General features: G+C 43.2%; 1 protein-coding gene across 1 annotated transcript in view; it reads right to left on the bottom strand.

Annotated features, from left to right (window-relative positions):
- Positions 1-25,955, bottom strand: part of LOC149360724 (glutamate receptor ionotropic, kainate 3-like) — a 505,094-nt gene that overhangs the window by 143,221 nt on the left and 335,918 nt on the right. The window contains exons 5-8 of the mRNA XM_089569381.1: positions 17,423-17,476; positions 12,842-13,075; positions 11,154-11,315; positions 8,595-8,699 (exon numbers count right to left, since the gene is read on the bottom strand). Coding sequence (XP_089425507.1) covers positions 8,595-8,699; positions 11,154-11,315; positions 12,842-13,075; positions 17,423-17,476 — 555 coding nt within the window. The remainder of the gene's footprint in view (positions 1-8,594; positions 8,700-11,153; positions 11,316-12,841; positions 13,076-17,422; positions 17,477-25,955) is intronic.

Here is a 25,955-nt window from a genome sequence, read left to right as displayed (position 1 = left end):
GAATGTCCCCTACTCCCCGGGTTTGAGTGTCTGCCTGCTTTTCGAAAGAAAAAAAGGGACGGTGGCATCCTTATGTATGTACGTTCCACTCATTGATATAAAACAATACCTGAATATAGTGTTGTAAATGAAAACATTGACTGCTTAACTCTGCAGTGTTATGGCACATTGGTTACTCCTTTATATCAGCCACCTTCGGGATCGGTGTTCCAGTTTTTTAATTTTACAGTACAGCTGCTTGATTTTAGTGTTCAAATTGAAATGCAAACCGTGCTTATTGGAGATTTCAATATAAATGCCTCACTGAACAACGCAATTTACCTCAAGTTCCAAGAAATCTTCCAATCCTATGCATGCACGAACAATATACATTCACCTAAAAGGAGAACAGCTGAAACTGAAACTACCATTTACCTCTGCATTACAAGCTTTCCTCCAGAACAAGTTAAATCCGGGGCCATGATCTGTGCCGTGAGTGAGCACTGGCCAGTATTTTGTAGACTTCCCTGTAAAGTGCCACATACCACGCCACATGTTTTTCTATCACGGTCAAACTCTCTGAAAAATACCAATGTTTTCATAGAGCAGCTTTCTGCCTATGACTGGGAATTAATGAAAAAAGAACTAGACCCAAACAAAGCAGATGACATTTTTCTTTCCATTTTTATAACCGCGTATAACAACAGCTTCCGACTTAAAAGCCAAAAGCAAAATAGAAAGATCAGGAAGCCGTAGATAAATTATAATTTGTATGAAAGAATCAAAGAGAAAAACAAGCTCTTTAAATATATTTAAGTACAAGGGATGAAAATGACTTTATGATATCTAAAAAAAGCGTAACAAACTGGATGCCGATATCAAGAAAGCTAAATGCGAATAGTATGAATACAAATTCCCTAGTATTGTTGGCAGTACGCAATTGATCAGGGAGACTATAAGGGAAATGATTTCACCAGCAAGTACCTAAAGAAAGGTTTTGTTTCCCACAAAAGGAGGAACTGACCAGAACGTTGCAAATCTTTTCAATGCCCACTTTCTGGAAGCTGGAGCCCCAAATGTTTCTCTACTACAACTCCATATGAACAATACATAACCTTACAATGGCCTCAAATACTATTTCTCGCCCCAACTTCCCAAGAAGAAGTTTTTAACATAATCATGTCATTGAAGGAAAAGTGCGCAGCAGGCCCTGACAATATTAAAGTTGCTCCCCTCTAAGCTGTAGCTACTCTGATAACTCCTGTTATCACGCATACCTGCAGTTGCGTTCTTCAAAGAGGGATATTCCCCGACCAAATGAAGAACGCACACGTTCCAGCTCTTCTCGAAGGTGGTTCTGTCGATGACATGAACAACTATAGGCCAATTTCAGTTCTTTCGGTGTTTGTTTTACAAAATCCCCTAGCACATAATAAACAAAAGATTAACTGCTTTTCTATCCCTGAATAACTTAATTATAAGGGAGCAGTTCGGTTTTAGGAAGAATAAAACAACAGAAACTGCATTACTTTACATCAAAGAAAAATTGCATACTTTCCGTGCTCCAGAAATTAACTACCGGGCAAGCTACATTAATTTTCGATCTACAGGACATTAAAGATCAACTAAAAACTACCGAAACAACCTTGACCGACTTAAACAAGCGCATGGACACCCTGGAATCACACTACGCCACACTTTCCACTATTCATTCTGAGATAGACGCCCTGAAAACTTTAAACACCAAACTTACCTGCAAGATCGACAAACTTGAAGCACGTATGGACGATGCAGAATATCCCTCTCGCCGTAACAATCTCATATTTTACAATATTCCTGACACTAACCCCACTGAAACGTATGCAGACTCGGAAGAAACAGTCATTCGTCATTGCTCCACTCAACTAGATTTTGCCATCGAACCCAATATAATCGAGCGTGCTCACCGCCTAGGGCGCCACTCAACTGATCGCACCGGGCCAATCATCGTTAAATTCAGCTCATCGAAAACTAAAGAAAGCAGCCTTTCTTTAGGAACTAAGCTTAAAGGCACCAACTACAGTATTGGCGAAGACTTCTCCCTTCCCGTTCGTAACGCCCGCAAACATCTTGTAACCTTTGCCAAATCAGTATCCGATAAGTTCTCTTTGCGCTTCAAAACATTACATATTGGTCCCAAACGCTACATATTCGATGAATCATCACAAACAGTAAAAGAAGTGAAATAGCAACCATCTCAGCACCTATCGACAGATCGTTTGAAGCATGCACAGCAAGAAGCACTTTCATTGTCAGCTATCTTTACTAACGTACGGAGTTTCATTTCAAAGCGCGACATTATTTCCCATATTGTCACTTCATCTGCTAGCAACATACTAGTCTTGACGGAAACGTGGTTAAACAGTGACATTCCTGATAGTTAAGTCCTTGCTGACTTGCCTAATTTCAGTGTTTTTCGCAAAGATCGCCCAGACCGAAGGGGAGGGGGGGGGGGGGTACTGATTGCAACCGCTCGGGATCTATCATGCTCAGCTGTTCACCTTTCATCAGATATAGAAATATTATGGGTTTTATGCCATGCTTCACCTAAATCAGTTGTGATTGGCGTTTGCTACAGGCCTCCTAGCTACCCAGACTTCCCTCGAAAACTTAATAACGCATTAAATGAAATTAAAGCTAAGCACCATAACACCTGCACGCTCCTATCCGGAGATTTCAATTTTCCGAGCATTGACGGGCATAATCTAACCGCTACAGGTAATAAGGATGCTAATGAATTTCTAGACGTCTGCCTTAATTTTAACCTTGTTCAAACTATATCCGAACCAAACCGTGTAACTGAAGACTGCGCTAATATCCTGGACCTAATATTAACGGATAATCCTGAATGCGTTCATTCCGTCACGTATCTACCAGGCGTCAGCGATCACCGCGTCATACATGCCGGCTTCACGATTAAACTGTCCTTACGCGTAACTTCTAAACGAACTATCCGACTGTACGATAAAGGAAACTACACTGCAACAAATAATGAACTTCGCGCATTTTTACCAGTATTTCAATTCAGCTTTCATCAAAGATCCATCCATGATAACTGCTCCTTGTTTAAGAGGAAAATCGAAGATTTGGTCGACAGGTTTGTTCTAAACATAAATATACGAAATAACCCTCAAAGCCCATGGTTCACAAACACACTCAAACGTCTTGAAAATAAAAAGAAGCGTCTTTTCCGATCAGCCAAGTTACTTCCAAGTCAGAACGCTTGGAACAAATATTATGCAGCCGAAAAAACTTATTTATCAAGTATTCGAGAAGCCAAACGCACTTTTTTAACTCTGATCTGCCTAAAATGTTGTCAACTAACCCCCGTAGGTTCTGGCAAGTCATTAACCCCCAGCACACACGCACTGTTTCCCTCACTGATGCTTCGGGTGCAAATGTCTGAAACTGAATGCGCCAACATGTTCAACACAGCCTTTTCATCCGTGTTTACTAATGAAACACAGCCGACATTTCCTCCAAACCCCCCAATTATTCAAGATTCTATGCCTCCTCTTATATTTTCTTCTGCGGGAATTTTGTCACTAATAGAAAACATTAAAATATCATCCTCTGCTGGAATTGACAATATCAACGCTAAAATACTGATTAATACGAAAGATATATGTTCATCTCTGTTGTGCTTGTTATTCGCTCAGTCACTCTTCACAGGTCAACTGCCCATAGACTGGAAAAATGGGAAGGTCGTTCCAGTCTACAAATCAGGTAACAAGAACTCGCCGCTTAATTACCGCCCCATCTCTCTAACTAGTATTCCCTGCAAAATCATGGAACACGTCATCTATACCCACATCATGGCATTCCTTGATTCGAATAACTTCTTCCATTCTGCTCAGCACGGATTTCACCGGGGTTACTCCTGCGAGACCCAACTTGCCACATTCATTCATGATCTACATGCTAACCTTGATTCTAATCTACAGACTGATATCATTTTTCTAGATTTTGCCAAAGCATTTGATAAAGTACCCCATAAACGCCTGCTGTTAAAACTTTCTCGAATAAATTTGCACCCCCATATTTTGAAGTGGATCGAAGAATTTTTGACTAATCGTTCGCAGTTTCACTCCGTTAACAATAAGAACTCTAACTCACTCTCAGTAACGTCGGGCGTCCCACAGGGACCTGTGCTTGGCCCACTACTGTTTTTTATATATATTAATGATCTGCCTTCAAATGTAACATCTAACATACTCATGTTCGCTGACGACTGTGTACTTTATCGTGCTATTCTTACCAGCGCTGACCAATCTTCTCTTCAAAATGATCTTAATGCCGTTCAGCAGTGGTGTAATAAATGGCTAATGGAACTTAACCCACGTAAGTGTAATCTTTTGTCCATTAGCCGTCGCCGTAATCCTTTAACCTTCTCTTACGTAATATCTGAAGTTCCCGTACAACTAGTTCAATCATACAAGTACCTAGGCACAACTATTTCTAGCGATCTTTCTTGGAGCCTGCATGTTACTAATATTATATCGTCAGCAAACAAGACATTAAGTTTCCTAAAGCGCCATCTTCATCATGCTCCCCATCATGTCAAGTTATTAGCTTACAAGTCATTAGTCAGGTCCAAACTGCCGCCGCGGTGGCTCAGCGGTTATGGTGCTCGGCTGCTGACCCGAAAGACGCGGGTTCGATCCCGGCCGCGGCGGCTGGAATTTCTTTGGAGGAGAAATTCTAGAGGCCCGTGTACTGTGCGATGTCAGTGCACGTTAAAGAACCCCAGGTGGTCGAAATTTCCGGAGCCCTTCACTACGGCGTCTCTCATAGCCTTAGTCGCTTTGGGACGTTAAACCCCATAAACCAAACCAAACCAATCAGGTCCAAACTAGAATTTGCGTCGCCCATCTGGAATCCTCATCAAGCATATCTCATCAATGCCCTCGAATCTGTTCAGCATCGCGCTGCTCGTTTCATTCATTCATCATAGTCTTATGACATCAGTGTTTCGTCCTTAAAAACTGCATCCGGATTATGACCCTTATCGCTCCGCCGTCGCATTGCCAGCATGTCTTTATTTCACAAATTCTTCCACAGCCCTATGCCCATCGCACCTTATATTCTTGCACCCGCACGCATATCTCACCGCACCAGCCATCACCTACAAGTTGTTCGTCCACGATCACGCACCGTCACTTTCTATAATTCCTTCTTTCCTCGTGCAGCCGCAGACTGGAACAGCCTTCCAAACAACGTTGCCATCATCACTTGCCCAAGTCTTTTCACTGATAACGTAGAAACCTTCCAGTCATTATGAATTTGTGCTTTTACTCTTGCCACCCCTCATGTAACACCCCATTTAAGGGGCCTTTAAGGTAATAAAATGAAATGAAATGAAATGAAATCAAATGAAATCCTTGAAAATATGGAAAAAAGGAAAGCTTACCTTGGGGGTATTTCTGGACTTCAGAAAGCTTTCGGTTCTGTCCAACATGATATATTATTAACAAAGCTCACGTTTTAAGGAATCCGAAGTACAGCACACATGCTCATAAAAAGTTATTTAACTTACAAGGAAGAATATACAAAAATAAATGATACCAGATATAACCAAGATGCTATTAAATACTTTGTTCAGCAGGGATCTAGTCTAGGCCCAACATTATTTTTCTCGATATAAACGATATTGAAAACAACCGAGGCTGCTCAGAAATCGTATTATATGCAGATGGCACAAACTTATTTTTTTCAGGTTACGACGAAAGCTCGGTTTTTAAAACAGCAGATGAATGGCTTCGCGATTTAGATTCGTGGTTAAGTTAATGTAAGTTAGACCTAATCACAAATAAAACAAAATACCTGATTTTCAAATCTAAAGGTAGCAAAAGAGCAACAGACTTGAATTGAAAATTCCGAAATAAGTTTATCAACCAAGCCACGACAACTCGCTTTCTAGGTGTTACCTTCCATGAAAACCTACTCTGGAACAAGCACATAGATGCACTCAGAATTGAACTCTCTCGTGTTGTTGGAATATTAAATATGTTACGATACTATTTGCCAATATCGGTAAAAAAACTAATTTACTACGCCCTCTGCCATTCGCGCTCAACTTACTGCTTTCTTGTATGGTCGAGTACAACGAAAAGAAACCTGACTTATCTACAGCCTCTCCAAAATCGTTCAATATGTGCTATTCGAATCATTCCGAAAATGGAAAATTGCTCCCCACATTTGAAGACTTATGGTATACTAGATATTAGTAAGCTAATGAAATATAAAAGATCCCTCGAAATATTGCGCCAGCATAAGTTGGACAGGTCAACATTTCAGGCTAAATACTGTAACAAATCTACCCCATATGAACTTTGAAAAGGTACAGAGCAAATACCCAGGTCATGTACGAACTATGGAGACCGCTGGTTGTGCACACAAAATACAAGACTTCTGAATCAATATCCTGCCATCTCTGAAATACTATGGGCCAATCCGTCACAACACAAAATCAAGAAAACAATGAAACTTATGCACCTTATGGAGGTATAGGTGGAATTACCATGTATCATATGTGTCCTGTTTTTTTTGTACAAATTCAAATATTATTTCGAAAGTGTAAATGCAATTACGCTATTTCTTCTTTTTGTGTGTATTTTTGTGTACATAAGCGGCATTTTCTTACTTTGAATTTCAACCTATTGTATCTTTGTGTCTCTTGCAAATATCTTGTACGTACATGGTTAAAGTGCATTTTCTACAATTTCACTGTTATGATCTGTGTTGTATGTACTTTTTACAAGTGCTTTCAAACTCTATAAATAGTTGCCTCTTCTGTCAAGGGTGGGATGGCCTCGTTAGGCGGGAAACTGCCTTTAGCCTACTCACCCAGGACCGAATTTTTTGTAAATTCTGTCGTAAACAAAAAAGTTACTTACTTAAAGAAGGAAACGTGGTAAAATGGAGGTGTCTACAGTCGTTTAATGTGTCCCTTCAGCGGCGTGTGCTCCTCTTTGCATACTATTTCGCAGCCACTGACACTGTTCTTTTCTCTTTGTTTTTCCTTTTTTACCACATTACAAACAAAAGGCCTCCTTTTAACTGTGTGGAACGATCATTCCTCACTGGCCGATGAGTACCGCACCCGGCTCACGACCCAAGGAGCAGCGGTTCGAGTCCCGTATAGACCGTTTTATTTTAAGCGCATTTACTTGGCTTTCTTCAGAAGCAAAACGTAATTGATTTGGAACTACGTTACTACCCTATATGCCAATGTGGAATTGTGTATTGACGTCACTAAAGTTTTACTGTCTGATCGTTGTGAGGTGTTTGGATTACCCTCGGAAGGGGATGCGGTTTTGACGTCATGCCCCCCGGCCATTGCGGATTTTCTGGTCCCAATGCCGACGCCGGATTTCGCAATTAACGGGACAGTTAATATCGGGTTAAAACTCACAGACAAGGCAACGTGCGCGTCAGAGATTAAGCGGTAAAGCATCGTCATAGGGCTGGGTGGAACTTGATACTCTCTGTGAACCTGTAGAGGAGCTTTCTAAAAAATTTCGGTGTTGCCGTAACTTCAACTTCGCCGTCATGGCGTAGGTGACACATCGAATTCAAAAAGAAATTGATTCCCTAATCTGGCATCTGTGCAAGGCAAAAGTGACTGCGCTTGCGCACTCGTCGCTTGCAGACTGCCGTCCGTGGCCCTCAAAAAGGATTTAAACGGTAGCTTCTAATCAAACAAAGTCTGGCGCTTTAACATCACAACAAAATTTCTGACATTTTTCGGCAGTCGCTTTTTGGTGTGGCTGCTTCTCAGTCCGTCTGTGTTCTTGTCTTTCTGTACCACTTTGCGCGAATTCCTCAGTATGCGCCGCGCTCCCCTAGCAAGAGGTGCTTAGCGCAACCTATATTTATGCCACTGGAACCCATCTATGAATCGAATGATTTTTCTCCTTCTCAGACTTTTGTGGTAGCGCGCGGTCCAGGAGTTGTCGGCGCAAATTATTTATTATGCCTTTTTGCAGTGTGTTCGCAAGACACCAGATCTTAATGCATGTAAGCACTTGGAACAGCGCGAAAAACTAAAAAAAAGTACCGGAAAAGGCAATCTCTTCGACTAACAGGCCGAACATTCAGCGCATTGTTCCTAAAATTTAAACAGATTTTAATTGATTTATTTCCCTAATAATTCCTGTTGAAGGCCCTTTTTCTTTTGTTTACGTACTTACTCGCTTGTTTTGCTTTTGAAGTGTTCACTGCTGTATCTACATGTGTCTAAGTTTATGCTCCAATCTTTGTTCTTTGTGACATGATTGCTGTTCGCCCCCCCCCCCCTTATGTAATGTCCCCTGGGGCCCTTAAGGGTAAATAAATGATGATGATGATGATGATGATGAGAAGCATACTCCTAATGATGCATTAGGCTGCTTCTGTGAGGAAGGTCTCAGTATTTTCTCTCTAATTAAAGCGCTTTAGTTAATAGTTCCAGCGAAACTCAGCCTGCAGAAAAACGTCCATGGAAGTATGAATATATCCGGCCAAGATAAAAGTATAGTTTTAGCGCACATATGCTGCAATGTTGCCATCGAAATTAAAAAAAAAAACCTTCTGACCTTCATGAAGCCATTGGCGTGCAGCTTGATGGCGTCCAGTGTGAAATCCTTCCTGCTGCCTTGGTCACTCAGACGAACGTCTCCAGTGAGGCCTTTGACCTGAACCTAAAGTGCGGGAGGAAAGAACAAGAAAAAAAAGATAAAATTGCATGATTTGTCTCATTCTGACAAGAAGAGATCTGCATACAACGGGGTGTATTTTCTACCCGTGTCTCCGATGGAACTTGAAGATATTTACTGTCCAAACACCGCTGCTGCAGCTTACAATAATTTTTTTTAACTCTGTTGTTATTCCGCGCAGAAGATCACCTTCATCATCTGTGCTAGAGCTTGTGCGCTCAAACTTTGCTTCTGGGAACTGCTCTGCATGTTGTTTCGAAAACATTATTGCAACTCGGACAAGAGCAGAGCTCCATCACGTCTCTTTGTTCAGACCAGCCTGCAGGATGAGGTCAACGGGCAAAACCATTACCACGCACTACATTTTTGTTTGCTATGCATATTATTCCACACTTTACAAGCTGCTTCTTGAACTGGTATTTCTGCCATACAGAGAACCACAGTTTAACTGCTATACTTAGTTAAAAACGCATAGCCTATAAATGTAAAAAAAAAGGTACCCATGAAACAAATGTAGAACAACAAAAAAGACGGCGGCAACCAACTGCGTTTTCAAAGCAAACATGCAAGCAAGTGTTTGCTTGGCTTTGTAACTCCTTGTTTTATTCTATTATAGTACATTGAGCCCCGTTAATATATCACTGGCACGCCTTTTCAGTAGTTCATTGGTGGGTTTCACATTTTAAATTAACATTAATTCAGAATGAAAAGATTGCAATGTTTGTCTTTTTTACCCCGCTCCAACTTGAGCTGCCCGGCCAACAGTATGTCCTAAACAGAAAAAAAACAACGCTCTATTATTTGTCCATGTTATGCGTTCTGGCCAGCAACATGTCGTTCATTTCGGGGTGCACGAACTCAGCATGCGCTGAGCCGCCGCGGGGGCTCAGTGGTTATGGTGCTCGGCTGCTGACCCGAAAGACGCAGGTTCAGTCCCTGCCGTGGCGGTCGAACTTCGATGGAGGCGAAATTCTCAAGGCTCGTGTACTTTGCGATGTCAGTGCACGTTAAAGAACCCCAGGTGGTCGAAATTTCCGGAGCCCTTCACTACGGCCTGCTTCATAGCCCGAGTCGCTTTGGGACGTTAAGCCACCATACACCAAACCAAAATTTAGCTATATCGACTGCTTACGGGTACTGGAAGGGTTGCTTTGCCTGCTTGCTTTCCGAAAGCGCACGTAAGTTAGCACGATGTAGCAAAATTTTGTCGAGCCACAGCGGAAAGGGTATTCGCGTTTTCTAAATTCTAAAAATTGCCATGCCTATTACTATCCGCCGACTACCATTCTGTATTTGCAACAGCGTGCCTATGAGTAACAGTTAAAAAGTTAGCTATGAGAATTTAGTTAATCACTTTGCTAGTTAACATGATATCTCTGTTTTATGGCGGTTGCCAACACTGGCATTACTATGCCACAAAAATTTTTGTTTACCTCAAAAACCCCATTATTAAATATTAGTGACTCCCTTCTCTCAGACACCTTGCATACCTAAAGGCACAATGTGTAAAAAGTGAAATGTATAGGGCCCTGCTACAATGCCGCATAAGTAGGAGGGTATGTTGTTTATGTCATGGTGGTGAGGATGGAAGCAGACGAAAATGGGGTTGTATTAGTTGTATTAGATAAAGGAGACACGACAGAGTAGGACACCAAACACACAAGCTTTTGCGGGATCTCCCGCAGGGAGCATATAAAAGGCCGAGCAAAGGAGTGGGAATGGCCCACCAAACGCAAGCATAATAGGTGGGAATACATTCCAAGTTTTCGCTAGGCATCATGAGGGTGTCCTGCATACTTTTCTTTGTTTACTGCTTACACTGCGATCGGTAAGAAAAATCTACGTTCAGTAGTCAGACAAAAATACTGTCACGTAGTGGTGACTCTACATCCTCGTGTGGTTCTCCACGGAAAGACGGAGGCTCACGGGGCTGGCGAAGCATCGCGGGCGTTGGCTGTGTACCAGATTCCATTGTGAGGGGCATAGCTGGATAGAAGGTCAGCACTTCCACCAGATGTCACGTAGTGGTGACTGCAGTCCGGCAAACAGGAACACGGCGAGAATGTCTTCGAAACGAAACTCTTTGTTCGGGCTGACTTGCGCCCGCAAAGAACTGAATCACTCGGCGGCGGCGTAGCAACAAGCGTGCTCGACGGTCGTCGAACAGAATGACCGCCGCTGTCGGCCGTGCTCTTTTTAAAGCTGATAGCGAACCTTCGAGATAAAGCTTTAGAAGTTACTAGAACCTTCTGGCGCCAACTAGAATCGTCTCCGTCCGGATGCGATCAATCGAGATAAATCTAGACGCGTCTTGCGTCACAAGCGAAGCGATAAAGCGGCGCGTCGGCAGCCTTCAAGCAAGAACAAACGAACACTACAAACGAACGCTACAAAGATTCGCGGCAATACGCAATTAGACTAGTGTGGAATCCAACTCACCATCTTCATATAGCTGACCAAGGCTCGGCCGTGGGGCCACGGTCCCTGGGCGTCAGGGTCCCAGCAGGAGAGCTTGTGTGTATCGATGCTTTGGGACCTGTCCAGGTCATGGAAGGAGCGTGCCAGTAGGGACACGGCGTCGTAGATGAGCGCGTTCTCCATCTGCAAATGCAAATGCGGGTAGTCCTTTAAAGCGCCTTACAACGCCGCAACAAAGGAATGCACAGCAATAGAAGAAGCAGCATTGTACTGCACGTCGTATTATTGTGATGAACTTTAAAACACGGAAGAAATTCCTCCAGGAACACAGTAAATGAGAAGCTCGTATTTGAACGCAAAGCATCAGTCAAGGGCCGTCAGGCCACGTGGTCCTCTGCTGTGCCCTTGGTTCGTTTACTGAGGCGGCTAGGGCAGGCTAGAATTACCGAATCTCTTAAGGATGAGATTATTTTCGTTCTGTTGCCTTTCTGGTCTTTAGGGCGCTAGGACTTTTGTGGATGGCAAGAAAGAAGGCTAATATCAAAATGGGCCCAAGGGTCTAGTTATGGGTTACTCTGAGAGAGTGATGAAGAGCAGAGGGTGCTCTTCGAATTACGCAATGTACTTCTTTTATCCTAAAGGTATGCAGGCTGATTCTATAATTTTCATCATATAAGTCTTCCCAAAAACAAAACGACTACCTCCCCCTTACTCCTAGTACAATAATTGTAATTTTACCTTGAGCGTGATGAGTAATTGAATATCTTTGTAGGATTCAAGGGCTCTAGCGTTCTATTTGTCGCATCATTGCGCGCCCTGATAGTAAAACTGGTTTCACACTGAAACCCGCAAACCTAATCCATTTAACGGCCCCATCGCATTCCATCCCCGCTTTACATATCTACGCAAAGCGGTTAGAAGATAAATACCACGTTGTGCCTCCCCAAAGCTGCAACCTAAAGAAGGTTAATGTGTACAGAGAGTACACATCACCTAGTAGTTGTTTTTAGAGTGGGCTTTTGTTCTTAGTGGAGCCGTCAGGCCCAGGCGCATTGATATCGTAGCCGAAGAGGCACGTAAGTGTGCGATGCGTGACATGGTTTTCTGATGGTCCTCTTAGCTTCTTGAAGAACACAGCAGTTTTAGTTCATTTATTTTTCTTTATCTCACATTTATTAAGCCTGTGTGGCTAAAATATACGTAAGAAGAGCAATACCAAAAAAAAAATGAAACCTGTTTTGCGATTATGGTAACAACAAAATTGGTTTCCACTGAGCTCAAATTTAGATTTTCTAAATATGAAAGCAAGAAAACAGTTTGTATGCTGTTCAGATCTGTGTCAGGATCGATATAAAATAAAAATCATGCAGTGAAAATTAAATGAACCTACAAGCTCAAGAAACTCAAGAGGCTGGCCGCGACTGCTGGTGTTGTAAAGAAGCCTGGGGAGGAAACCCCTACGCGGGACACTGTGCAAAAAAAAAAAGAGATAAAGCAAGTCCCTAAACAGCCGTGCTTGAAATTCCGCACGAAAAAAAGTCCCCGCCAGAAAGCCAGTTTATAGCCTGCATCTTGCTTTGGTGCCCAAGCAGCTTTGATCAAAGAAAGCAGTCGTTGGCGCTTGTTTGGTGCAGTATTTCCGAAGAAAGCAAAACATAGGAGCAACACTGCGGGCGGGAGGCGCATGGGAAGGCTAGTATCCCCCTCACCCTCAGTGTGCTGCGCTCGACACGGCGTCCGAAGAGCAGCTCTCCGAAATTCCAGTCTCGGATCACATCGTGCACGGCTGGTTGGTCCGGGTCCAGAAGGCGAAATCCATACACGCCAGCTGTTGTCGCCAGAGGCCCTGCGGCCGGGTCACTCAGAGTCCTAGCCCCAACCGGCGCTTCCGTGCTCCCCGTCGGCTTGGACCGCGGTCGCCACCATGACAGCGCGTGCAGGTCCTAGCGAAGAGGTAGACAGAGAAGTAGATATCTTCAGAGGGAAAGAAGTCAGAGATGTATGGCTTGAGGAAAGGCTTCTTAGACGCGCAGAGGGTACCGCCCAGAGGGGTACCGCCAAGCCATTTATGGTTAATGTTTCCGGCTCCTGAGCACAACGGGTAAGGATGGAATCCCTGGTAAAGTAAAAGCTTTTAGCGCAAAACGACAAAGAAACGACGGGGACAGAACACAGACACGAAGGAGCGCTACTCTCAACTAAATTTATTGTCAAATGAAACAGTCATTTTATACACTGGTTCCAGTGCAGAACCTGCTCCCATTCCAAAGACTGCGTACATGCGCACAAGCCAAGTGACGCTGTCGATCACACATCTTGTAAGATAATCCTATCTAAAAACTTGTACTCGTTAGAGTACAACTTCACCGCGGGGCTGCTGACACACACAGATCCCTTCTTTCTGATGTGAAACGCCTTTGTCAACACCCTGCTGCAGTGGGCTTATTTCGGTGGCGACGAAGTGCAAAAGGCTCCCGTGTGCTGTGCAATGCAATAAAATCAATCGGTCTAAATTATGCCCCAACTCTCCACTACGTTTCCTCTTATATTGCAACGTTCAGGTAAATCCTAGGAAATCTAAACAAACGCTTTTAGTTCGTGCGGCTGCCACTATGGGCTGAATGGCGCTGAGCAACAAAAATTACCGCGAATATTTTGAGTTATTGGTGCACCCCACAGATTCCCTCTGGTCGCCAAACTCTTCGGTGCGAGCATAGAATGCATTTTGTAGGTCAGATTCGGCAGGCCGTAGGCAAGGTAAGCCTTCATCACCAACGTCTCCGCGCACTATATCAGGAAAGGCTTTAGATTTCTGTCAATTTACAAGAAAATATATTGCCATATATGTAATAGATGACGCTAGTTTGGTGATATGCACAAAAGGTGGGCATGTTCGGACGATCTGCATCGCATAATGTAGAGATTTTGAAAAAGAGGTCCATGGGCGCCGATATGTCCATTTGTCTTTACTATTTCTTTTCCTTTATATTCAGGCGAGTTTGTTTATTAACATTGTCATTTTTCAGGTCGGCTATCACGCGAGTGTTTGTTGCATTCTGTTGTATTTTTTATATTGTAAAAGACTGCATTTGTAACATTATTCATTTCCTGCGCGAAAATCGCATGTGCTGTAAATTGTTCTCTTTTAAACACTCAACATTTCATCCATAACTGCTGCACAAACTGCCATGTAAAGGGGGTGGGGACCCAGTCAAGCTTGCCTCAGAGCAGCTTTTTGTCCCCACTCCCTGCATTTTTATTTGTACTAAAAATGGAAAATAAAGATTGATTGATTGATTGATTGATTGATTGATTGATTGATTTATTGATTGATTGATTGATTGATTGATTGATTGATTGATTGATTGATTGATTGATTTATTGATTGATTTATTGATTGATTGATTGATTGATTGATTGATTGATTGATTGATTGATTGATTGATTGATTGATTGATTGATTGATTGATTGATTGATTGATTGATTGATTGATATATCGGGCACTGGGCTGTGCTCGGAGCGAACGAAAGAGTTTAGAATTAAGCTCCCCTACGTTCTTCCTATGGCCTAAAAAACCGGTTTTCTCGAGGGTCGCGAAAAGGTCAATACCAGAGAGACGAGGGATGTTAAGCGACAGTGCGATGCACTTCGCATCCTCCGGTGAGCCTGTCAGAAATGTAAACATCAAAATGACAGCGTCTGGTCTCTAGCCATCGTAATAGCGGCATCCAATATAATGATAACCGTATCTCGATGAAGAGGAAACGCCAAAACGCTCATGTGAGAAGCTTAAGGTGTTAGCCAGAGAACTCAAATTGCTTCATTCAATCTTGGGTTCCCCACCAGTCATGTCTCAAAGTCGGCAGTGTTTCTTAGCGCGCAAAAGCGGTTTACCAAGGCGTTGATATAGGCTACGCGTTTCCAGCTATCCTTTTAAGATTGTAACAACAGCCTTATTAGACGTCCACAAAGACAGTACGCACGTTTACTCAAACCCAAGAGGAGCAAATCTAGTCTGTAGCGTCAGGCTGATTGAGGCTATCAGAGCTCTAGCTTGATGTATCTGAGTCCAGCTTGTCGAGACGGCGCCTAGATGGGCACTGCGAGCGTGAGCACATGGTGTCCAATATTCTTGCGCACTGTCGCCTTCACGGTTGTGGAAGAGCGATGGCACAAATGTGGTTCTTATTTTTGTCACCCTTTCTTGCTAACCATTCTGCCTGATTCGATTGCTTTTGTGCGCACTTTACCCCTTGAGCGGATTTCACAGAGAATAATACCCCAGTGGTAGGGCGTTAATTTAGTTCCATGCGATGCTTTTCGCGTCCAACAAGGCGAATTCTCTGCCGACGAGCCTATTCGTTTCAGTTGATAAACGGAGACGAGTAACCTGGTCTATCAACCCATTAGTTCGATAGGGGCATTGGCATGATATGCGATTACTGCTCACGAGTGCACTTCTCACCCTTCGTGTGGGTCGCAGACCTCAGCGCCAGCGTGTAAACAGCTTGAAATGTCTGTTATTTCTCTTTTCATAGGGATAACTTGTTTTCGACGGCCTTGGTGGTGTCAGATTTCGCCTTTTACGTAAATGACATGGCAGGCAAATAATTAGGCCGAAGGCCAAAATCTAAATGAGAGTTTCTAATGCCATCTCACTCGCTACGAATATATGTGAGTTATTTCTTTACATCCTCTCTAAGGTTGTCTCTTCTTGGCTATTCACGATAATTCAGCGCAGCTCCATTTGTTTGACAAGCAGTTGTTCTTAGCTGGACAAGCGATTCTGGGCGGACGACAGTCCTTCCGAAAATGGCCTGTTTTTTTCTAAACCTTGATTGGGGACCGAAAGATCAGTACCTGGTTTCAAATACAAAAACAGTGCATAAGTACGACTCTTTTTCATCCAGTGATGAAAAGCTCATATTTCATTTGAAGCCTTAAAGAGTGGCAGTGTTCTACCTTTGACCTAAATTAAAAAAGTGTCCCATTAAGTGCTGAATTAAAGATAAGTGTAGTGACCCGGTGCTATATAATTTTTTTGCAATCATACGAGTTTCCTTTCAGATGACCGCTTCCCTGGCCATAACTGAAAAATGAAAGGACGAACTGCACAGCCTGAGAGTACGATTTCAACTTAAATGGGTGCTTCGAATAATGACTGCGTTCAACACAACAGTGTTTAATTTTCACCGGCTATCAAGCAGCCTAACCGAAACAATTCCTTTGGTAAGATTCATAAAGCATTTTTGAACACCATGGTTGCTTCGGTAATACGCCCAAAACTGGATAAGTGAAGGTGAAGGTCTCAGAGGCATTATGGACAAAGCTAGAAAACGATGATATCATTTTTGCTAGGTTCTGAACAACATAAATATGCGGCATTGGTGTACGTATTCCTAAAGGCAATCTTGTGAAAAGAAAAAATATAGAGCATCCGCCCATGTCACTCCTGTTCATGAAGGTCTTATTGAAAGGGGTTGACAATACTAGGCTAAGAGGAGCTGCTGATGATAAAAAAAAAAACGTCTTTGAGAAAAGTTACAAAAACCCTCTTTGGAGTGAAATTATGCACTGTGGGGTGGGTGAACCAAACTTCTCTGATTGTTCTTTGAATAAATACGTTTCATTTAAGTTGGCGTAGTACAGCAACCAATAAAAGAGCCCTTAAAATTTGTGCAGAGTTGAAGAGAACGTGTTACTTGTAATGCTCTGAAACGAGCACTCCATCCACGGTAATATTTATAGAAATGTTAACGAGATACATTCAAAACAGGTTTGTGAACTGTCACTAGGAATTATCGTGGCGACGGAAGTACAGAACATGCACAAAGCGCACTGGATTTGCATGAGCGGATTGTCTCGGCGTTTGTGAATGTAGGACTATATAATATGTATGGATATGTTATACTATAATTAAAGTTGAACAAAGAGCGCGATAGGGCTCACGCCCGGCTTGTTCACTTAAATTAGGTTGCACTTTAAAGAAACACGCTCTGAATTTTTCTGCTCGAGAGTTGAGGTCCGGCAGCCTCATCTTGGCGTGGCAAGACTAAAAGCAGCAAAAACGAAACACAAGTGAAGAAATGAAATTAAGCCGCGCAAGCACACAGTGTTAAATTCCTAACTCCACCCCCCTGCTCCACCGCCAGGAAGTCTGTTGCATTGCTTCCTGAAGACAAGGAACATTGTTAGATGTGCCAGATTACTAGGAAATCTGGCCAGTTTGTGCTCTCTGGCAATCCTAACGCTTCCTTGAAAAATCAAATTTCGCTCTTTGAGCACTTACCATGGATGTGAGAATGTACTGGTGGTACCGAGTGGCCATGGATTCTTTCACGGCCTGTCAAAATGGGAAGGAAAAAAGGAAGGCATGCAAAATTATTAGGTTAGAACTGGCTTGGCGATGTGCAGCTAAAATTATATTTATTTGTTCATCGTTCTTACAAAATGGGTATTACAAAAGTCGGCATTTTTGTTTTTATATGGTTTTATTAACACTGTTAAACTACACTGTATTTGTGCCTTTCCTGTAACACTCTGCGTAATATGATTCCATCTCCGCAGGCATGTACGGGGCCTGAGCCTATTAACAAAGTACAAATAGGGTATAGGAAAAATTGAAACGAGTTTCCCCATCGCTGAGGCACCAGGGATTATTATTATGCTCCGTGGCATATAACGCCAAAGTGGAATATTTCCTAATTGGAATCGTTAAGCCCAAAAAACAAATGACGTGATAATAGTCGCGCTGATTCTCTAGGAAATGCGATCAATGTTAAGGGCTTATTTATGGCCTTTAGCACAGCAGAACCGAGATGGTAAGCGCGCTATGACTAGTAAAGAAAGCTCTTTACAGCCTTCATTGAGAGAGGCTAAAGGCGCGTTCTACGACCCGTGATTTGTCTTGAGGTTATATAAAGCCAACGCACACTAGACGCGAATAACGTTAATTAGGTTCTCGTAATTTTAACTTACAGGAGTCGCCTCTTTGCTTCATGGCTCTGGTGCTCAGTAAAAAAGCAACTAGGTATATATTAAGAGCGTGCCAAGTGCCTGCCACTACGCACTAACATGTTCAGGTTTCTGTTCGAAAACTTTCTCCTCAGGAATCGGTGGAATTTAGGGAACAGTGATGAGAAAGAGAAGATTACCTGTATTAATCGCTTACTGCGTTTTAATGGGAAAGATGCTGTACAATAGAAGTATCGCAACCATGGACCGTTTTCTAAAGTGAACTGCAATTATGTCAAGTGCAATTTTTGGACGCCGTTTTCCAGGCTAGATTACATGGTCGTCCACTTACAAATGGTCATCACCGTGTTCTTCACAGTCTCGGCGCCACAAGTATCAATCTTGCAGTGAGAACAAAATATTTGTTTTTAAATTTATTTAATCACCATTAAATATGTTTTTCTTTTCTCCTGAGGGACAAGTAGGAAAACAGTCACAAGAAGGTTTTTACTTGTAGCAAAGACCAGCTGCAGATACTCTTAGTGCCCCTTCAACCAGCTAGCTTAATTTATGTCGACAGGCGGAATTTTGCTTGGCGACAGGATAGCTTAGATATGTGTGACCTTGAAGCATGCCAGTGATAGCCGCTAAACAATATTCTTGCAGTGCGCTGATGAAGACCTGCTTGAAGAAAAGCGACCTCAGTACCAGCTCGTCCTCAAAAAGCGGCATGCGGCATAAGAGTTGACATGTCGTTCCTAGGCCCTGAAGTCGATTTCAAGAACTGATCACCAGCCAACCTCTCCTCCTTTCTTGTCATTAAAATTCCTTTCTCTCTCTCTCTTAAGAACTGATGCGTTGTAAGGAGCCGTGGCGACAATCACATGTGGGAAATATTTCGAGCATGTCATCAATAGCACAATGCAAGCTCGCTAGCCTTGACAAAATGTAACCCGGGACCGGGGTATGATACAGTGTAAGTAAGGAAAGCCTTTTTCCTTATCTTTTCAGATATTTTGGTCTTTCGTGGTGCCCTGAAAGGCTCACTATGCGACCGAGAGGGAAACCCCGTTGCCTGGTGTGTTTTGACACAGATTGCACATCAGTATACATTCAATTAAGTGCCAATAGATTGGTCCACGGTCTCTGCGTGGCTGTAGTTGTAAATAAAATAAAAAACAAGTGCTATATCTTAAGTGACACTGCAGTCATGACGATGGTAACAACTTCGCTTTTCGAAAGCGTGTTGAAGACAATACATGAAGAGGGAGGTTAAGAGAGGAACAGCGCCATAAACGTCGCACTCTTGTTGGCCACTGGTACCAACTGTGACGGAAGGAAAGAAGGAAGGAAGGAAGGAAGGAAGGAAGGAAGAAAGAAAGGAAGAAAGGAAGGAAAAGAGGGAAGGAAGAAAGGAAAAAGAAAGAAAGGAAGAAAGGAAGAAAGAAAGAAAGAAAGAAAGAAACGAAGAAAGGAAGAAAGGAAGAAAGAAAGAAAGAAAGGAAGGAAGGAAGGAAGGAAGGAAGGAAGGAAGGAAGGAAGAAAGGAAGGAAGGAAGGAAGAAAGGAAGGAAGAAAGGAAGGAAGGAAGAAAGAAAGGAAGGAAGGAAGAAAGAAAGGAAGGAAGGAAGAAAGGAAGAAAGAAAGAAAGAAAGAAAGAAAGAAAGGAAGGAAGGAAGGAAGGAAGGAAGAAAGAAAGGAAGAAAGAAAGGAAGGAAGAAAGAAAGAAAGGAAGGAAGGAAGAAAGAAAGAAAGAAAGAAAAAAAGGAAGAAAGAAAAAAGGAAGGAATGCAGGAAGGAAGGAAGGAAGGAAGGAAGGAAGGAAGGAAGGAAGGAAGGAAGGAAGGAAGGAAGAAAGGATTGAGAGAGGCGATAAAGCAGTGCAGGTAAAGACCCTGCAAAATCTACTGACTATGCGAATCCTCATTCAAATCTGTCTAGTTTATAGCCTATTATTGGAGTTTGCAATCATGAAAAGATGAAAGCAGTTGAAGACTTCAGGGCCCCAACGCTAAAGGGTAAAGACATAGTAAAAGAAGATGCAGTAATGTCAATAACGGCGATTTGAAAGCCGATGGTGAACATGGAAGCGTAAGACCTTTGTTGCAAAATGATTGCGGGGGACATTGAAGGCAGAAAATAGAAGAAAAAATCGATAAGCAACATACGTGCGGCCGCGTCTTCTCAAGTATTAAGTGCGCTGGGGCTAGAGGCATGTAAAGCAGTTAATGCAGCATAGTCGTCGCTTCATGAAACAATTTCATTATGTTTTTATAGAGGAGAAGAGGCCCCCGCCCAGTAACAGCACAGGCGCAACTGAAAAGGGCGCTGTTGTTGTGCTCCATAATCTTAAAATTTGTAAGATTCCCAATAGTGATTGCTATTTTTTGGCAAGACTGCCTCAGTACGTGCGAAACTGATAAATTTAATACCCAAGCAAAGTCTCCAACTTCTCTGGGATTCGAACTTCGCAGAAACTATTACAGTAACGATTTTTTTTTGTTTCACATGACCTAATAAATCTTTTTACTTCTGACAGTGGCAACATAATGTAAAATATCGAGCAAGACCACGGGCTTTCTACCATAACGGAGCTTCCCATGGCTGTTTACAGGTTAAGAGCAGCCTTAGGAATGGGCGTCAGGGCATGACGTCACGAACATGCGACGGCGCTCCGGCGAGGAGTGCCAGCTTCACAGACGTATCAGTGAAAACAGGGAACTATTTGGCACTTCGAACAAAGAAATCCTAAAATCTCCGCCACAGCACACGTCTTTATGCAGGTGTACCTCCGGTTAGTCGAACCTGTTAGCCGAAACCGCGACAATCATGCGGATAATATCGCTAGCATCTTACACGCGACGAACATACCGAAAACAACAACGAAACACCAAACGCAAGCAAGCCGAACTCAGGACAAACTGGGGAATGTACACGTGCCGCGCTCAGAATAAGACCATCAGAGGCTCTAGACCATGCATGAGCGCCCGTATCGGTTGTGCAGAGGAGGATGCTCGTCGGCGCTCATTCGCGACGCGCCAAGAAACTTGCACCTTCGCTAGCACAAACAATCGCTTGAGTGCCTTTAGCGCGAAGCCGCAGCTCCCGCCTCCGCACTCGGGCTTTCCCTTCACGTTTCGGAGGCGCCTCGTTGGCGCCGTAATTGCTCAAAAGCAAGCTCAGAGCTGCTCTCCTGCCGAGTAATTACCCAAATGGGCGCGAGCTCCCAGAAATCGATGTCGAAGCCGGTGCAGCCACCGAAAGCTCGCTTCTCGCTCATACAAGGAGCGACGCCTTTCCTCGAGCTGAAGCTTAGCTCATGCTTCGCACACATGCCCAGCCCTTTCCCTGTAAAGGCCTGCAGAGAGAGGCGTCAGACCAAACGCTGACACTTAGTCACTTAGTCATTGGCCGTTCGTTAATTTTGGACCATTGGACCCTTGTGGTCGTTGTCCAACAGATTGGAGAGGGGGTTGGAGAAGGCAAATGAGAGATTATGCGTTCATCCAGCTGCTCTGTCAACCTGTTTTACGTCAGTCGTCGTGTCTGACACAAATACAATGTGAGCGTTGAGTGCGACTCTTTCACACACAGTTTTTGTAAAAATTTAAAGAGATAGCACGTCTACATGATTGCAAGTGATGCTGGTACACGAGTATTAGCCGCATTGGCTGAATACGAGGCGCGAATTATCACGGCCGAGCACAGTGAGTGCACTGATGGCTTTTCCTGCCTGTATATTTATACGGCTCGGTGCACCGAGCTTTCGCACGCTCAAAATACATAACTTTGCAAAAAAAAAACTTGTCCAGAAAATGGCTCAAACCTATATTCATGGTAATGAAAGTTCTTTTCTACATATCAGTACAGTATCTCCACAAAAGGCCATAAAAGTTTCAGGAACATTCAAAACCCAGCAAAAGCTGATTTTTCCTGCGGCGTAGAGCGGCGACCATGCACTGAGGGCTGCATTGGGCAGGTTGCGCAGGGCAGTTCAACGCTCACCCACTGAGGTCGCGGCTGCGTGCTTAGAGATCCGGCAATAAATATTTTTGTAATTTCTGGTTTTCGAGTACTTACATCATTAAACTTATTCTTGCAGAATGCACATGAAAGTGAGGCCGCGTCTTTGCCACATTCCTTATAAGCATGAACCCCAAACGAACCAAACCCTTTGTCAAGATTTTAGAGCATTAAGCATGAAGTGTTTATCAAAGCAAGGCAGAGCTCGAAAATCCATTTTGTCTTATCGTGCATTATGTATTTTCTTTCCTGCTTTTTTTTTCGCGGAGGTGTGTCACTTTCAATGTCCTTATTATTGTGTTCTCACTTCCTATCTTGTAAATGCAGCGATGGCAACCTCACTGCATACTCAAAGAGACCAAAGCCTTCTTCAACTTGACTGTCATCCTAATCAGTTTGCGATATTTAGGGCAAAGCTCAGTGGAAGTGCCCTTTATTATTACCTTTGTCTGATGAAGGCTTAGGCAGGTTGGACGAAGAAACTAATAAACACAGCATTTAGCGATCTTAATTATGAACAGTGCAAGCAGAAAAAAACATCAAGAGCTGGACGAACCTTGAACTCTTAGATCATTATTGACACGGGAGCATTTGCTTCAGAACTGGTTAAAACAGACAAGACTCACGGCAATAGCATTAAAAAAGGGTACAAAATAACAATACGGTCATTCCAAAGTAATGAAAGGGAGGAATTTGCAACGAGACTATTCCTTCGCTGGCAGCTCACAGGTGACGAGGACTGGAATTGGCGCAGCTACATCAAAGTTGTCTTAGTGGACCAGGTGTTGGAATGCTAGTTAATAATAAGGGATCAGTGGTCGGCAAGTGTTTATGACGGCAGTTTTAATATTTGATGAGAGGGAGTTGTAAACTCTTTTTATATGTAGTCTATCGCTTAGAATATATGTATTCTATCGCTTGTAGTCTATCGCTATCGCTTAGAGTATCGCTTATAGCGTTTTTTTGAAGTATTTAACGCGTAATTTTTTTTTTTTTGCATTGAAAGCAGCTGTTGAACATAAAATTCCCTCAGAGTTCGCCTTAAAAAAATTCCTGTCTAGTGCTTTAGTCAAACCGAATTAGGAATACGCGCTGTACAACTTTCTTTTGCAGTAGATAAATTCCCTCTAAGCTGACCATTACCATCGACCTCGAGAGAAAATGAGAGAATCTCACGTCAGAGAATAATGAAAATTTTTAAACAAGATGTTTAACCATGGGAGGATTAAAGGCGATCAAAACTACGTATGGCTCGAGAGACTTCAGGCGAGTCTCCTTGCTAGAGTCCGCTAACACTTTATTTTAAAGGCGACACCCCGCGCCTTAAATGTGCAAACCATTTTAATTTTATCTCATGAAACCTCATTACCCGACCTAAGTCTTAGCTGCCCTCGGCTCAGTTTCTTTTTCTCGGCTGTCCTCGGGTTTCAGAACTCCCCGTTATCCTCCATGCTCATAAAACATCATCCCCAATTTATTTGTTCCTGCCAGTCACAGCTAGAATATCCTTCACTCTCTTTCATTCCGTTATGAATACCTTCATTTTCACTCCTTTCATTTCCACTTTTATTGCCCGATGTTTCTTGTTTCTCCACCCACTTATTCTTACATATTCGTAAGCACGCCTCCATCCAACCACTTTATTTTCAACTTTCATCTTTTTTCAATCCCTATGCAGTTGAAGCACTGGTTGGACTGCCTTCACATAGTGCCACGAGAGTGGGTGTAACGTAACGTGCACCAGAGTGACTGATGGCATCGTTAGAATCATTACGGCACACGTTTACTATAGTGTAAATGAAGAACTGTTTTACTTCTAATTTTCTTCACATCAGCTTTCCTTCGGCTTTGGAAGGCCCAGGGCATCGTGTACAAAATTCCGTGTTCCGTCTGCCCGGCGTCGTACATAGGGGAAACGAAGAACCTCGCGGAAAGGATGAGCCAACACAGAGCGGACGTCCGCCTCATGAATCTTCAACGCAGCGTCGTGGCCGAACACTGTGGAGGGTGTGACCACCCAATTGACTTCGACAGCACCATTGTATTGGAAACAGAAGCTAACCCACGCAGGAGGCTTCTACTCGAGTCGTGGCACATTCAGCAAACACGAGAGAATGTTAATCGTTCCCTGGGGACTCTCCCCTCATCCTACGTCCATGGGCTGCGGCCATTGACCCGGAGGTCCTTAACGCAGGGGCTTAAAAAGCCAAGCTGCGCTCGCCCGTAGTCACACCACGAAGAAGGGACCGAGCCGGTCCCGAAACGTCGTGTTTTTCCTTTATTTTACTTGGTTGGCGTCAGTTACCTTCTCCTAACATTCTTGAATATGTTGCCTAATATATATGTCAGAAATGTAGAAAAATAACTACAGCCTTTTGTGCTATGGTATCGCTTTAGAAAGAATGCATTACAAGAACGAATGACTTAATAAACTGGGGTTCGTCACAGTTAAAATGTTCGGCGAGTGCCATTACGTTCCTTCATTTGGCCCCTTGTCATTCTCTTCTTTCTCATTTCTTGATTTCTCTAATCTCCCTTCCCCTTTTGTTCTTTCGATTCCTTCGTCTTCTCTCTAATGACTTGGCTTTTCTTTTCTTGTTTTCTCTTTTATCTTCTTTTTCTCTGGCGTGCGGATTATTATGACAGCTGCAAATTCTAAAACGGGCTTCACTTACACGACAACGTGGGGTGTGGCCGGAGTAGCGGCTGTCACAGTAAAAGCACAAGGTGCTCATGTCAGTTTATCAGTTTATTTATGTCAGTTATTAGATGGCACCCTAGCTATTCATGAGGAGAATTTAGGGCCGGTATCAATATTACATTAGTTTTTCTTCTTGTGTTTTTAAGGGAGACGCCTTCAATGCGGCATAGTGGTCTGAATGCGTAGATTCAATGCAGGGCATATCTAGCGCACAGTACATGTTTGTGTCCTGTACAGTTGATTGTCCGGGTAAGTGGCTACAGCCAAGGGGTCACCATAGCCAAATCATTATGAACTGGAGAATTTGCCTAGGCATTTCTGAATTTCATCGACTAAATTGCGATAAAAGTCGATAGGCTGGTGGGAAGTGCGAATTAGCTAAATATAGGTAGCCTTAAGGCCAAGTCACGTCTGGGTACACGCCGCCAGAAGTGCATCCCTAGAATTTTACATGAATGGCTAAGCGGGGCACTCGGTTTATGCAAAAAGGCTTTGACGTCCAATAGTGTAACTAAGGACTTCATAGTTCAGTTCACGTTTTCGCGAATGAATAAGCCATGCCAGTTGAAGAGAAGGCGGTGAAAGCAGGAATTAGTCCTCCCTCCGGGATCGTGTGATGTGACACTTCCGGGGGCGTGGTGAGAGCCTTTAGAGTGAGTCAGAAACTGGCCTTTCCAAGAATGTCCTCCGCGTGCTCATGCGATCCAAGTTGCATATGGGTTATAATGATCGTTTGTGCCATAGAGAGGGCGCGGTGAGAATGCGCCGCATGCGGCCGTGCGATCTTAGTGGACGTCTAGATGTTCGTCTTGTGGCAAAGGGTGATGTGGCATGGAGATTGGTCTCGCGTTTACAACCGAGCGAGAGTCAAACTTTTGGGAGCTTTTAAAACGTCTCCACTTAATTAGTTTGCGAACAATGGCTTTCAAATACAGACATCTGGCGGACACAACTCCACGCAACTTCTTTAAATCACTTCTGAAGCGCAGGATCTGAAGCGCAGTTTTTTAAGTTTGTGCGATAATATCAAAATATCTCTGTAGAGCAGTAAACCATTGTGTATTTTTTTGCAGTATCCTGTTGACGGACAAATATAGTAGCATAGAAAGGGAACCAGCGAAAATAGACGCAAGACAAGAACAAAG

The sequence above is a fragment of the Amblyomma mixtum genome, chromosome 2, assembly GCF_055824585.1.
Source record: "Amblyomma mixtum isolate Tamu chromosome 2, ASM5582458v1, whole genome shotgun sequence".
Lineage (NCBI taxonomy): Eukaryota > Metazoa > Arthropoda > Arachnida > Ixodida > Ixodidae > Amblyomma > Amblyomma mixtum.
The sequence above is the reverse complement of the archived record's forward strand: the minus strand, read 5'-3'. Positions and strand labels throughout refer to the sequence as shown.